Source organism: Lates calcarifer, linkage group LG16_LG22 (assembly GCF_001640805.2).
Source record: "Lates calcarifer isolate ASB-BC8 linkage group LG16_LG22, TLL_Latcal_v3, whole genome shotgun sequence".
NCBI classification, from domain to species: domain Eukaryota; kingdom Metazoa; phylum Chordata; class Actinopteri; family Centropomidae; genus Lates; species Lates calcarifer.
In genome coordinates, this window is record NC_066848.1 from 21,031,734 (window position 1) to 21,046,591 (window position 14,858).

The 14,858-nt window shown below is 37.6% G+C and overlaps 1 protein-coding gene across 1 annotated transcript in view; it reads right to left on the reverse strand.

The window, feature by feature from the left end:
• Nucleotides 1-14,858, reverse strand: part of LOC108896011 (sodium/potassium/calcium exchanger 3) — an 82,112-nt gene that overhangs the window by 47,227 nt on the left and 20,027 nt on the right. Inside the window, exon 2 of the mRNA XM_018695033.2 lies at nucleotides 4,541-4,666. Coding sequence (XP_018550549.1) covers nucleotides 4,541-4,666 — 126 coding nt within the window. The remainder of the gene's footprint in view (nucleotides 1-4,540; nucleotides 4,667-14,858) is intronic.

Genomic DNA, 14,858 nt, shown 5'->3' on the forward strand with positions numbered 1-14,858 from the left:
AATTAATCATTTGATTAATAAAAATCAGAAATTGGAAATTAATTATTGGAAATAACAATCAGGAATCAGGAATTGAATTTTGAGTGCATTTATGAAAAGAAAGACTCAGATGTGAGATTTGTTCTTGTCCAAGATTATCTACAGGGTGCTTTAGTTACCTTCTTGAATGTTTACACTCCTCCACTATCTGAATGGACCTTTTTCAAACAAATTTTTGAGTTATTAGTCTCAGAAGTGCAAGGAACCCTAATCTGTGGTGGAGACTTTAATGTTATACTACACCCAACCCTGGACACATCAAAACCCTGCTACTCAGGAGAGAAGAAGACTACTAAAAATATAAAAATAATGATGAGGGAGTCTCTCCGATACTTGGAGGGAACTGAATCCGACTAAAAAAGACTGCACTTTTTTTTCTCACCCACATTTGATTTATTCTAGACTTGATTATTACCTTATGTATCCAAGGGACACAGACACCGAAAAAAGAGGACCATTTGGAGCCTAAATACAGGGATCCTAGATCCAATGCGGGAACAAATAAGAACAGACATAAAGCAATATTTTGTTGAAAACGACAACGGAGAAGTATCTCCACAAACTCTTTGGGATGCTTGCAAAGTGGTTCTAAGGGGAAAACTTATAGGATACTGCTCAAATTTGAAAAAAACAGAATAGCAAAAATTGAACAATTACAGTTGGAACTGGAAAAATTGGAGAATGCACATAGAAAGACATTAAATTCGGGAATAAAAATGGAAATGAGTAAGAAAAAAATGAATTAAATGAAATTTACTCAAATGATATTAAGAAAAAATTAACCTTTTTGAAACAAAAATATTATGAAACCGGGAGCAAATCAGCAAAATTATTAGCTTACAAATTAAAAAAGCAACAAGCAGAAAATACAATCCATAAAATAAGGGACCCCATTACCAACTCTACACACTACAAAATAAAAGATATCCAACAAACCTTTGAAACATTTTACACAAAGCTGTGTACTCAACCTAAAACAGATAGAGAAGCGATGGAAGCTTTTTTAAAACTCATAAAATTACCCAAAGTGAGTGATGAACAAAATAGGACTCTAATTGGTGAAATTACAGATGAAGAAATTAAAAAGGCAATATCACATTCATAGATAAACAAAGCGTCAGGTCCAGACGGATTTCCGGCAGAGTGGTACAAAGAGATGAAGGATTTACTCACCCCTAGAATGAAAACTACATACAACCAGGTGCTTAAAACTGGCATTGTTCCTCTTTCTTGGAAAGAAGCAGTGATCTCTGTGATACCAAAAGAGGGTAAAGACAAGCTAGACTGTGGAAGCTATCGGCCGATAAGTGTTTTGAACCAAGACTATAAGATCTTTACCCACATTTGGCAAAAAGAATTGAAAATAAAAACATAAGATAAACGAAACAAAAGATAAACAAAAACAAACACCAGGCAGCAATACTAAGCCTTGATGCCGAGAAGGCTTTCGATCGGGTTAATTGGGAGTTTCTATTTCGATTACTGGACAGATTTGGATTTTATCAAATTTTTATCAAAACTATTAAAGCACTATATAATAAACCAAAAGCCAGAGTAAAAATAAATAGAGCCAAACCCATTTGGCCTGGAAAGAGGGACCAGACAAGGCTGCCCATTGAGCCCATTGTTGTTTGCATTGTTTATCGAACCGTTAAGTCAGGGGATTACTCAGAACAATAATATCATGGGCATAAAAATATTAGACCAAGAATACAAGATTTCCTTATTTGCTGATGACGTTTTAATTAGTTTGTCAAACCCCGAAAATTCAATTCTGGAACTACTATCATTCTAAGGTGCTTGTGGCTCGGTCTCAGGCTATAAAGTGAAAAACCAAAAGACCCAAATACTAAACTTCAATTACAATCCTAGCCAAAATATTACCTCTAAGATTCAACTAAAATGGGATTTAGAACATATGAAGTATCTTGGAGTCAACATTCCAAAAGATCTATCAAACTTATACAACTTAAATTTTGATCTATTAAATAAGAAATTAAAGGAAGATATAAAGAGATGGAATCTTATTCCAATATTAAGTTTTGAATCTCGGATTGAATCGATAAAAATGAACATCTTGCCAAGGATATTATATCTATTCCAGACCCTCCCAATTGAAATTAATGATAAACAATTCAACTAATGGGATCACGCTACATTTGGCAGGGGAAAAAACAGAGAATGAGGTTCCAAACTCTTCAAGTGTCAAAACATAAGGGCGAACTGGCTCTCCCCTGCCTAAGAGATTACTATATATCAGCCCAGCTAAGGATTCTTTACTGTTGGTGCGTCTCAGATTACAAAGCAAGATGGAAGGAAATTGAAGAAAACATATCTGGGAAGACGCCAATTCAAGCAAGAATAGGGGATAAAAGACTAATTAAATGCTTGATGGAAACAGGAAATAAATGGATCAGCTTATCTCTGAAAACATGGTTAAACATTATTACTAGACTTGATATGTTAGAAGAGATAAAGATCCTGAGATGGTGCGGCTTTGATCTTGACTTTGCCCCAAATAAGATGAATGCCAATTATAAGGGTGGGTTAGCCGGGGTCTCTCCTCATATTGTACCTTGTTCAACCAGGCAACATTGAAGAGCTTTCAGATGCTGAAAAGACTACATGGTCTCAACAATAGTGACTTTTTTAGATTTCTTCAGGTATGCCACCACCTAAACAGCACTATGTTAAAAAGTCAAAATGCGTTTGAAAATAGTTTATTGAAAGTGTTTATCAGTGCTTATAGGACAGATTCCGTGCTTAAAGTCATCTCTAGACTTTATAGAGGCCTGCAGGAAATAAAAAAAGTGAATACCACATATATAAAACAAAAATACGACAGGGAAACCAACAGCTGCAGCAACATCAGCATGGCTACCATACAGGATCTTCCAGCTGCTGGAGATTGTGTCATTCTCAGAAAGCCAATCACTACCATTTGTTCTGGGCCTGTCCAAAAATAAATATTTTCTGAGGCAAGGTTTATTCTAAACTAGTAACTATATTTGGAACTGACATTACATTTAACTGGGATGAACTTCTTTTTGGGCTTGTACACTCAGCTAACGTAAGTGTGAAAAAAAAGTATTTATTTGGAATACTGAGTCTAGCTGCTAGAAAAGCAATTACAAAGAAATGGCTCAAGCCAGACATCCCATCTATAGAGGAATGGTGTGATATTATTTATGATATATATGTAATGGAAAGAATCACTTTTTCAATGAGGCTCCAGCAATCTAAATTCAATGACATCTGGAAGCTGTGGCAAATGTACATTTCCCTGAAACGCCCTTCTTTTGTTAAAGTTTCTTTTCTATATCAAGTTGCAGATTACCTTTCAGTGACTTATCTCAAGTCATTTATTAAAAACACACACACTTTAGTTTTCAACTGGCTGAATGGATTCACAGCTTTTCTGTGTCATCTGTATCATATCATTACAGACTATCCATCCATTATCATATCCTTATGGGTAATGGAGGGGCTGGAATCTATCCCAGCTGACACTGGGGTGAGAGGCAGGGTACACCCTGACATATAGAGACAAACAACCATTCACATTCACAAATATGGCACCAATTAAAGCCGGGGTACCTGGAGAGAACCCACACAGGCACGGGGAAAACATGTGAACTCCTCACAGAAAAGCCCTGGTCTCGAACCCAGAACCTTCTTGCTATGAGAAACAGTGCTAACCACTGCATCACCATGCCACCCTTGTTACAGACTAAAACAAATAATTTTTTCCTAAGAGCATGTGGTAACCAACTGTCCTTTTTTATGCACTTTATATTCAAAAAATGAATATATACACTTTATATTCAAAAAATGAATATAAAGTGTAAATAAAGATTAAATATTGAAAATAATGATCTAACCTAACCTTACTAAACAGCCCATGGCAGAAGCATGAAACCATGGTGATGTGAACATTGAATTTTTTGTATAACAGAGTATATTCACAACTGTAGGATAGTGTGCGGCAAGCTCCACTCCTCAGACTCATTTTAACAGCAGACATAATAACACATCACAAGTGGTCCCAATGCACCTCTCAAATAATGAGCCTTTGGATCATTTCCAAAATGTACGTAAGTACATTTAACAATAATGTACAATCAGCTGTATTAAATGAAAAATGAACTGAGCAACACGAGCTGACTCCGTCTAGACTGTCTACGGTCTAATATTGTCAAAATGCCAAAAGAAAGATTACAACGACGAGTTAAAATACACACATCTATAACACTGGCCAGTTCATAGCTGGCCAAAAGTCCAACTCCTCAATAATTACGGTCTCTCAAAATAATCACAGTTCTTCTAATCAAAGCTGTTGAGGAAAACACCAGCACAACGCAGTGAGATTAATTCCTCTGCCTTTTCTTTCAAAGAAACACATGGGGTTATTTAAACTGCTTAGTGTCTCACAGTGCTGTCTGCTCCTGTGACATGAATTCTTTTACACTGAGCTCATATTTAGCCTGTGAGACAGTCTTACCTGGTTCAGTGCAGTTTTTCTCAGGCTCAGAGTAGAGCTTGGATTCATTGTCATAAACATCTTGTAGAAGGTGACGACTACCCCACCTCGCCTCCTCCACAACCATGGTGCTGGAGACATGATATCCTGAAAAGACAAAGAGATGATGGAATGGTTAGAATGGTTGCATGAATAATATTCTTATTAACAAACAAATCTATCCTCAGGGCAGCTGGATTACTGAAAGACTGTGAATGCATCATGTTTATATAACTAAATAATGACACACAGAGACATCCTTTATATTTGTTGGCTCTGCAGATGAACATGAGGTAGTGACTGTTGTAAAGTCCACTGAAATACACAAACAGACTGAAGGCTATAAAGCACAGGCTCCTTAGATCCACAGTTAATTGACATTCCTGAATACTCCAAACCCTCCCTCTCCCCACAGAACAAAGGCAGATGAGACATGCATCTTGTGTCACTGCATTCCTGCAGGAGCATTAGTACGGCAGCACGCAGAGCACTGTGAGGCTGATCATTCCAGCTCACTCATCCAGGTCACAGTATCCTCAAGCGCCCTACCTCCGACCCATCTCCTTTTCCCACCATGCAACAGGCCCTGACTTAGGTGCAGAGCATGCTGCAGCTTCTATAAATAGCACCACACTCAGCTATATTTATCAAAACACAGAAACATGAAACATTTGCAATGGTTTGCAAACAGCTATGTCACAGGCAGATAGAAGAATAGAAAGGCAGTGAGCTGGAACATGATACTTTGGAGTGATGACTGCAACAGCAGTAATAATGGTCATTTTATGGTGGATATGTGCTTGGAAGCATATGTTTACCTGATAACTGTTAACACCAACAACTATCATTAAGCTAAAAAGAAGAACAAAGTCTTAGTGCACACTAACCAAGATATAAGTCCTTGAGAAAAAAATGAGGTAATATCATCCATGTAGCCTCCACTAGCTTCTTTAGATGACACTTAATTAAAGGGTCATTACAAAGTACAAGTTACTTTGTAACACAAATGCAACAAAATCATACTCTTCAGAGGTAAGGAACATGCTTGTTTGGCACAGGTCTCAGCTGAAATCACATTATCATCATTTTTTTCGGAGAAAATGAAATTGGCAGAACTCTATACTGTGTCAAGACAAACAAGATGGGCACCCACTCACGGTATCTTCAAGCACCTCACCATCGACCCATCTCTTCTCCCACTACTCAACAGGCACTGACTTGGGTACAGAACATGACAGGGCTTCTATAAATAGCACCACACTTGGCTATATTTATAAAGAAAGAACTCCTCTGTAGCACTACCAGATGTCAAAAACTACTTTATATTTTTTGCTGTATTCCTTTTGTCTGTCTATTTGACTACAAACAGACAGACATTAAATTAAATTATCCATCTGAGACATCACTGATCACATCAATGTGATGAATACTTTGATGTGTTGTAAGGTATTAATTAAAATGAACATCAATGAACATCTTATTAATTGATTTTACATTCTTCATTGCAATAAATACTGGTGCTGCAACAATAAGTAACATATCCTGTGATGAAGAGTTTCATCCATATTGTCCACTCTTAGAAAAAAATGCTGAGTGTGTTCTGTTGACGGGACACTGTTTCTGGAAAGATGTGTTGCTGTTAAATCATTTAAATGTAATGTCATTTACAGATGATTTACAGTGTAACTTCACTGTATGAATAAGATGCCAATAAAACACTAACTGGTTCTTACTGATGGAAAACAGGGGGTCCCAGCAATGTATTTTTGTAAATACTGGGTACCTTGAGGTAAAAAAAAGGGCCTCACACTATATTACAGCCAAAACACCTTATTGTTAATCATTCAAATAATACTTCCTCATTAAACATTAAAGATAAGCCACGTCTGATCCATCAGCAGTTGCATGTTACATTATAACATTACTTTAATAGTCCGCAGATTACAATAGAAGTCCTCCATATCTGTGTACTTGACAAAGGTGAGTTTGTTTTCTACTCCAGCATAACTGTGATGAGTTACAGGAGAGATGGACTAACACATCTACTGAGAACAAATTTGCAAAAGTACAGCCACATTTCTTCCAAGTCATAAAATCAAGCCGGTGACATGACAGTAAAACCCTGGATGTAGTAGTATGGCTATAACTTCACATAACACAGTAAGTACCATATATGTGGGCTGTAATATTCCTTTGATGTTCTTTCTTTTTTACTCTAATAATTATACAGTAATTAACATGTTAATCCATATTTTTCAGTAGCCTTTCTTCAGTTTCTTGTACTGTACCCTACAGGTAACCAGCATTTGCAAAAAATACAAAGACGCAAAATTTACTTCTCATTTCCTCCAAAATACCCAGTTGCCCCTGTGGTACTCCATGGCCATGTTTTCTTCCACTGTACCTACATTAGGAAGCAATAAGTATTTTACTGGTCCCTGATTCACTGAACTAAATTACACTGTAAATCACAGGCTGTAACATTCAGTGTGAGTGAGTGTGTGTGCGCGCATGTGTTTAAAGTGTGAAACACTTGGTACAATTACAGCACATACTCATACACATAGGATTCCCCTCTATCTCTTGACATAATGTGTTCCATTAGACTACACACGCACACAAACACACACAAACGCAGATGGGCAAGAATCAGCACAGTGAACAGACAAACAGAGACAGACCTTGGTGAGGGTCCTCGGTGACTGGTGGTCCAATGAGGCAGAATACATCACCACTGCCGAAGTTACTATGGTGACATGACGTAACACATAAGACGCTGGGGGTGGGGTGCATGACATAACACTGAGTAACTCACGCACATGCTCAGACAAATACAACAATGACTAACCAAACTACAAGCACATGCTAGAAGATGTGCCGTGCAACTCTGTCACTCACACAGGTAAACACACTCATCTGAGCAGCCACAAGCCCTTCACTGTAGGAGCAACACATAGGAGACAGGAATGTGAGCTATGTCCATCAGGATCATGTGAATAAATAAAAATGTGTATTTTTCGATTTGCATGTTCATATTTATTCATTTCAAAGTCAAATTCAGATTTTCATATTCATATCGGCCTGTGAATAGCTCCAAGGCATACAAATGCACAGTTTTCAGCATTAGGTTTTTTTCCTCTTTCATTGATCCATGTCAAGGTATCTCAAAATCTAATGTCCTGATTTTCCTGAGATTTGCTTTGGATACTCATAGTGAGGGTGAATTATACTGTTTCTAGTGACTACAGAACATTGCACTAACTGATGTTATGTCAGGAAATATCGATTGCTAATGGTTGGAAGTCCTTTTAATTAACTGAACACATTCACACTCCTCAGAGCATGAACCCCTTTCCATTTTGTACATTCCATAAGTAGCTTCCATGTAGTGTCATTCTTAAGTCAACACAAGATACTAAAAATCAACAGTTGTACAGATTTTTACATGAAATTTGCTGAGCACAGCGGTCTCAAGGGTTTTAATTTTCATGACGCTGTTACATTTCCTAGTGCCAGTTCAGAGCAAATACAGCAGTAATGAGACTGAACCAAAACAGTAAAGCTACTGGCCTTACAACCAAAACAGTGAGCTGAAAAAGGCTAAAATGTTCATAGAGCTGAACAGAACTGCAGAGTTGGAGCTGATTCTCTGCACGTTTGTCACCATGTCACATGACCATGACTCCTTTCACATTACACATAATAATCTGATCCATTGTTCATATAAAAATACTGATTAGTGCAGCTTTCTTACATTGAGAGAGACAGACAGAGATACTGAGGGAATGAATGTATTGTATGTGTATGTTGAAGACTCTTCCTCCTCAGACAGTATGGAATCAGCCGTGATGCAGGAATCACCTCATAGATTTAGGCCAGCAGTGCATGTGTGTGTGTGTGTGTGTGTGTGTGTGTGTGTGTGCGCGCGCGTGTATGTGCGCACGCGTGTGTGTGTCTATAGAAAGAATACTTCAGGGGAAATTTAAAAACCATGGAAGCTGGAATAGACCTAAAAAATATTCTACCTGTCCCTTTCTTGATATATTTCAATTTAGCCTTCACCCCACCACTACTGGCTGCCTCTCTCTCTCTGTCTTTCTGTCTCTCTCTATCTCACTGACTCTGTGTCCTATTGGCCCCAGTTCTATGTCTATAGGTCCAAGCCAACCCCATAATGTCACATAACATGACCGCCCATCATTCCTCACTGTCATGCTTAATTAGCTACTTTATCTTCATTAGCGTCCTTTGGCAGGCATGTGGATGTGTGTGTGCATGTAAGTATATGTGTCACACATTTCTCTGTCTATGAAGACAGGCCTGAGTGTATCTTTGTATGTTTCTATGTGAAGTGTGTGTGTGTGTGTGTGTGTGTGTGTGTGTGTGTGTGTGTGTGTGTGTGTGTGTGTGTGTGTGTGTGTGTGCCCTCGTGAGCTCTTGTCCCTGGAGAGAAAAGAATCAGGCCATGAGCACGTGGCTCATACTATATAGTGCTATAACATGCTACACGTGACCCCAGCACCCTTGGCTCCTCATCATAGAACATACAATAACTAGGTTACTGTTTTGTATGTGTTATTATACTATACATGCATATTACATACACAGATATACATAGAAAATTGTACATGCATAACTCCATTCCTCATTCCATTAGCACTGCATTCACCACGTTCACCTGTGCTGATTAAAGGAAGCTCATCCAATAATTTATCCTCCAAATGGGTTCAGAGGACTGACTTCTATCTTCTATCTACACAGTATGTAATGAGAGAATTAGTCGTTCATATGTACTGTCCATTGGGCCTGACAATACTTCGGCATATAGTAACTGATATCATCCTCTGTTTCAGTGTGTCTGTCATTGAAAATGTTTGACTCCATCAGTCAGTCTTACACTCAGCAAAACAGCTAATGCTACACACAGCATTCATAGCAAAACTAAACTTTATCACCTGAATTTAGTAACCAATAACCAACCAATTGTCAATAATTACAATTTTTCCAGCTTCTCAAATGTGAGGATTTGTTACTTCTCTTTTTCCTGTATGATAGTGAACTGAATAGCTTTGGGTTTTGGACTGTTGGTTAGAAAAAAGACATTTGCAGACATAACATTTTATTTAAGATATTTTCTTGACCAAACAATTGATCAACTGATCAAGAAACCAGTAATGAAAGTAATCATTATTTGCAGCCCTGTAATTATTCAATTAATGAATCATTTTTTCTTTAAAAAGGTAAAGTTACTATTTATCTACTACCTGAGGCTTACATGTCAGAGTGGAACAAGCTGTTTTCCGTCTATTAGAGTGCATGTGAGAAGACTATGCAACTCTGTGACTCTCATAATCATGCTGAATGTTGAAGTAATGTGAGAGATGGACTCAGGGATGACACCTCAACTCATCAATGAGTTACTGGCACGAGTGAGTGACAATGACAATGCATGACCAGGGAGATAACAGCTGTCTGCAGCGGCAGAAACTTAGTAACTACAACAAGAAGAAGTGTACTTAAGTACATTTACTTACTCAAGTACAAAGTACGTTGAAGGTACTTGAAAGTACCTTGAAGAAATACTGTACTACATTTATCTGACAGCTCCAGTTACTGATTACTCCACAGATTAAGATTTTACATACAAAACATGATAATCTTGTAAAATACATCTTCTTGTCATGTGACCTTTTAACAAAATGCAGTGTGTAATGATGTTTCTTCCACCAAAGAGTTTACATTGATTCATTTTGATAAATGTTCAAATCCTAAAAAAGTGGAAACATATTTGTTCAGTAAAACAATGTTTTTCCTTCTTCCCTCTCCCAGTTATATCTGATGACTCCTCAAATTTACCTGGTGACCCTTTGGAGGGGCCTAACCTTAGGCTAACAAGAACTGGACTTAATTAGCTAACTGTATATAAAGTGGAAAAAAACATGCTAGCTCCACTATGAGCAGCTACAAAGGTGCTGCTTACACACTGATGCACCAGTATTCACAATTTATGAATGCCATATAAACACCCACTGCCAGTTTTTAAGAATGAGCACTTTTAGATTTTATACTTTAAATACAAGTTGAAGAATACCATGATCTCAGCAGGAAGACTGTAGCACTGGATCTGCACTCAACTCTGTGTCCCACACTGCAGTTTGAACAGCTCATACAGCTGACTGAGCCTAAAGGGTTCTGTAGGCTTCAAATTAGTGTCCAAAGACGTCTTCAGGCAAAAGTGTTTACACTGTACCTGTTCTGAATGGTTATAGTAAGGCATGTGAAAAGCCTGCCATCATCAACATGATCATTGATTTGGAGTAATGTTTGCATCCACCTGATGAATGTAAGTCATATACTCATTGTCTGTTAGTTCGGTTTTTGGTCTCCACCAACTCTCGAGGGAAATCTCTGGTTCTTCAGCTGCTAAATGCTCCACTATGATCACCAGCTGCTCTCTAACTGTGTCTGAGTGTTGTTTGCTGTGCTGCTGAGGTTGTAGTGTACAGTGGCCTGCTGTAGCCAAAAATGATGCAATGAGAGCAGCAAGAACCTTAACCAGAGCAGTAAAATTGTGATGGGGATAGATGAACACTGAGCTAAAGGTTTATCACTGCCACAGACATGCATGTGCTGTGGACACTAGAATCTGTCACAAAATCACAAAAAAACACCCCCCACCCCACAGAATCTACAGTGTGTATATTTATCATATACCCATACATTATTATTATTATTATACATATAGGTATAACATATACCCACAAAGAAGATCAATACATGCAAAGCCCATCAGGGGGTTTAATTGTTGCTTAATGAACGAGACAGCTTGTTAATGGTCTCATTAGCTGACACTGTCAGACATCACGCCTGCTGTGAGTGTGTAAGGGTGCTGTTATCTCAGGTGGTTTCTCACTCTCATCTCTCTTTCTGTCTGAAGATGTGGCCATGGCAGGGGGGCTCAGAGAAGCCTCTCTGCCCATGGAAAAGGGTCACATGGGGGGACTGGGTGTATAACACTCCCTCTGCTCTTGTAAGGCTTTATATGAGCTTAGCCAACATACACTGTGGTCTGCTGTCATTTGACAGCTTCTTTGAAAAGGACACACATATACATAATGGCTGTCAGCTTCAGTCACATCAATCTTAAATGCTAACATCATTACATATAGTAGGTTTAGAGAATTCTGATCAGGCATCTGCCAATATAAACATTTCAAACACAGTTATCTTGAAGAGTAGTGTAGTACTACTTCCAATTATCTAATGTGAAGCATGAAGTAATACCTTTCATGTTAATAAACTATAACTACTATGATTATGATTTTTTTATTTTTCTTTTTTATGAATGGCAGTCTGTGGCAGTGTTTAAGTACTTGACATAGTAAAGAATGCCAGTGATACCACCATGTGCTAAGAAATTAGCGTAGATGTGGCTATGTCAATTTTGGCTAACATCTTGGTTACCAATATGCATAGATCAAAAAAATCTTGCATTCGTGGTTGATGCTGAAAGACTGATGTAGACCATGTTCAACTGCATCATAATTTAAACAAAAATGTATATTAATCAATAGAAATCGTTAGTACTTGCTAGAAATATAGTTCCACTTCAGTGATAAAATGTTGAGAATGTTTAGGCTGTGGTAATTTGTGTTCAGCTTGTCAATATGAGGTGTAATTATTTAGTAATATTTTTTGGTGATCTATGGGAGAGTACATTACATCACTTAGATATATTTATGCTGTATCTTAATAATCAACTGGAGAAGGAATTAGAATAAGTACTAATCATACCATCACGGCAGAACATTCCATGTCGTCTCAATAGAATATTTGTGCTAGAAAACCTGCAGGTTATGACACAAAGACACCAACATGATCTTGAAATAGTGACAGCTAGTCAGGCCAGGGCTGCCATTTGTTTAATGACATTTTCGAATCTACTGAAAATAAACAAGGTAGCTAAATTGTTCAAATAATAAAGCATGAACAACATTTAAACTCTACACAAAAGTTAGTCTGGTTAAATAAAAGAGCCATAATTGTTCACTGTCCAAGAGGAAATGAATAAAAGAAATAGACCACAGGAAGTTGTAACAGTGGGAAAGCTCAGTTTTTCTTTAAAACTTGGAAAACAAATGAGAAAGCTGTTGAAAGCTTTGCTGATCTGTACAACAAAAACGGATGACAGATATTTGAGGATGAACCTCACTGAATGTCTAAATATCATATTGACATCTATTTAGACCTCAGATTTTTGGCTGGACCACAATGGCAGGACCAATCCTCTTAATGTGACTGTCAGTGAGTGAGTGAGTCATACTAAACAACAAATAATGATAAAAATAAATCTCTAAAGCTCTAAGGTGCTCTGGTTTAAATATCATTTCTAAGCATTATTAAGCTATTTAGACTCTGTGGGCTCTGTTGATACCACTATCACTGAAAATAGTGAGTCCTGCTTATTCCAACAGATGTCTCTGATGCATCGTCCCTGGATTAAGAATGCAAGGTTGAGACAATTTGTGTCAATGGGGTGAAAGGTCAACTTAGATGTAAAAAAAAAAAAAAGAATATTACTGCTTAAAATGCTTAAGACGCATCTGTTAATTAAGGAATAACATAAATACGTGAAATTCTGTAATGCACTAGAAATGCAAAGAAATATATTTCATTGCTGTTTGGTCAAAAACAGAAAGAGGACGCCAAATGCAAACTCCAACATATATTCTTGCAATAGAAAGGATGAGCATAGGCTCATCAACTTTCATAAAGACAAGAAGAAACTCTTTAACCAAAGAAGAAGCAACAAATGAAGTATATGAAATCATCTGTGATTCTGTTTCTATGCTCATTTGACTTTTCTGACCTTTCCTGCAGACAAATGAACTAAATCTGCTTTGTCTCTCTGGCCCACAGCAGATCTACGTCTCTTTGGATGAGCAACTCAACTAGTATACATGTCACATACAATCATCAACATGATGTCACTCATGTCGCAGTGTCTGAATGTATTACATAACTGTCATGTTCCTTGCATCAATCAAACACTTGTGATGCAAGAAATATCCAGACTCAGAACTTGCAGAGATCTTCACTTCCTTTCTACAAAGGCTTACTGCATGAGTTTTCTTCCACATTGCAACACAGACCAAATAATGTATGAGCTTCGGAGCAGTAAAAATGAAGAGTGAATGTGTTAGAGAGGAAGATTATCACTGTGGAAATGTTTTATGTGTAGAGATCTGACACACACAAACACAGACACACAGACACACACACACACATTTCAGTACAAATTGTCTCTCCAGTGCAGAAATGGCTTCAGACAAGATAGTTATGTAATCAGGGTGTATTTGCCTAAAATGTCCAAAAATGGACTGAGGAGAAGTGTATGTGTGATGTATTTTCTGTGTGTATCCTACAAGAGGTTTGAGATGGAGAAAGTATAAAATATTATCTAAGCTGGACAAACCTTAGCATAACTGAAAGACAGTGTCAGTGAGGTAGTGACTTTATGCATGTCTTTGTGGACCAATGCATTTTTCACTGTCTTGGGTAAAATGTGGGGTTAAAGAATACTGTGTCTTCTGCTTTGAGCTTCTGTTGCAAAATAGGTGGAAGTTTGGTCACTGCACTAGTCTGCCAACTACTACATTGTTGACATTGATCTCTCTAAAAACCTTGAGAAAGCAGTCACCAGTCAATTGTGTGACTTTCTAAAGAACAACAGTTTATTTGAAGAATTTCAGTCAGGAATTAGAGTGCATGACAAGACGGAGACACCGCTGGTGAAAGTTACAAATGACCTCTAAAGCATCAGACAAAGGACTTGTTTCTGTACTTGTCTTGTTAGATCTCAGCGCTGCATTTGATACTACTGACCACCACATCCTATTACAGAGACAGGAGCATTTTATTGACATTAAAGGAACAACATCAAATTCGTTTAAGTCCTATTTATCAGATAGGCTTCAGTTTGTCGTGACACGTTAACGACAAATCCTAGGTTAGACATGGATTTCCACAAGGTTCTGTGCTTGGACCAAATTTATTAGACTTAGGCTTAGAATTAGACAGACTTTTATTGTCATTCAGTATGCAGCAAGTGTATACAGAACGAAATTTCATTTGCATAGGCCTCGGTTTTTCAGTTTCAGTGCAGTGTAAATGTATGTGCAAAATTTCTGCAGGCAGAATGTGGATAAATATACATAAATATTAAATATGTACAGCAGGATTTTAGGGTGTATGGCGATTTGAACAGCAGCAGTACAGATTAAATATTAAATATATAAAT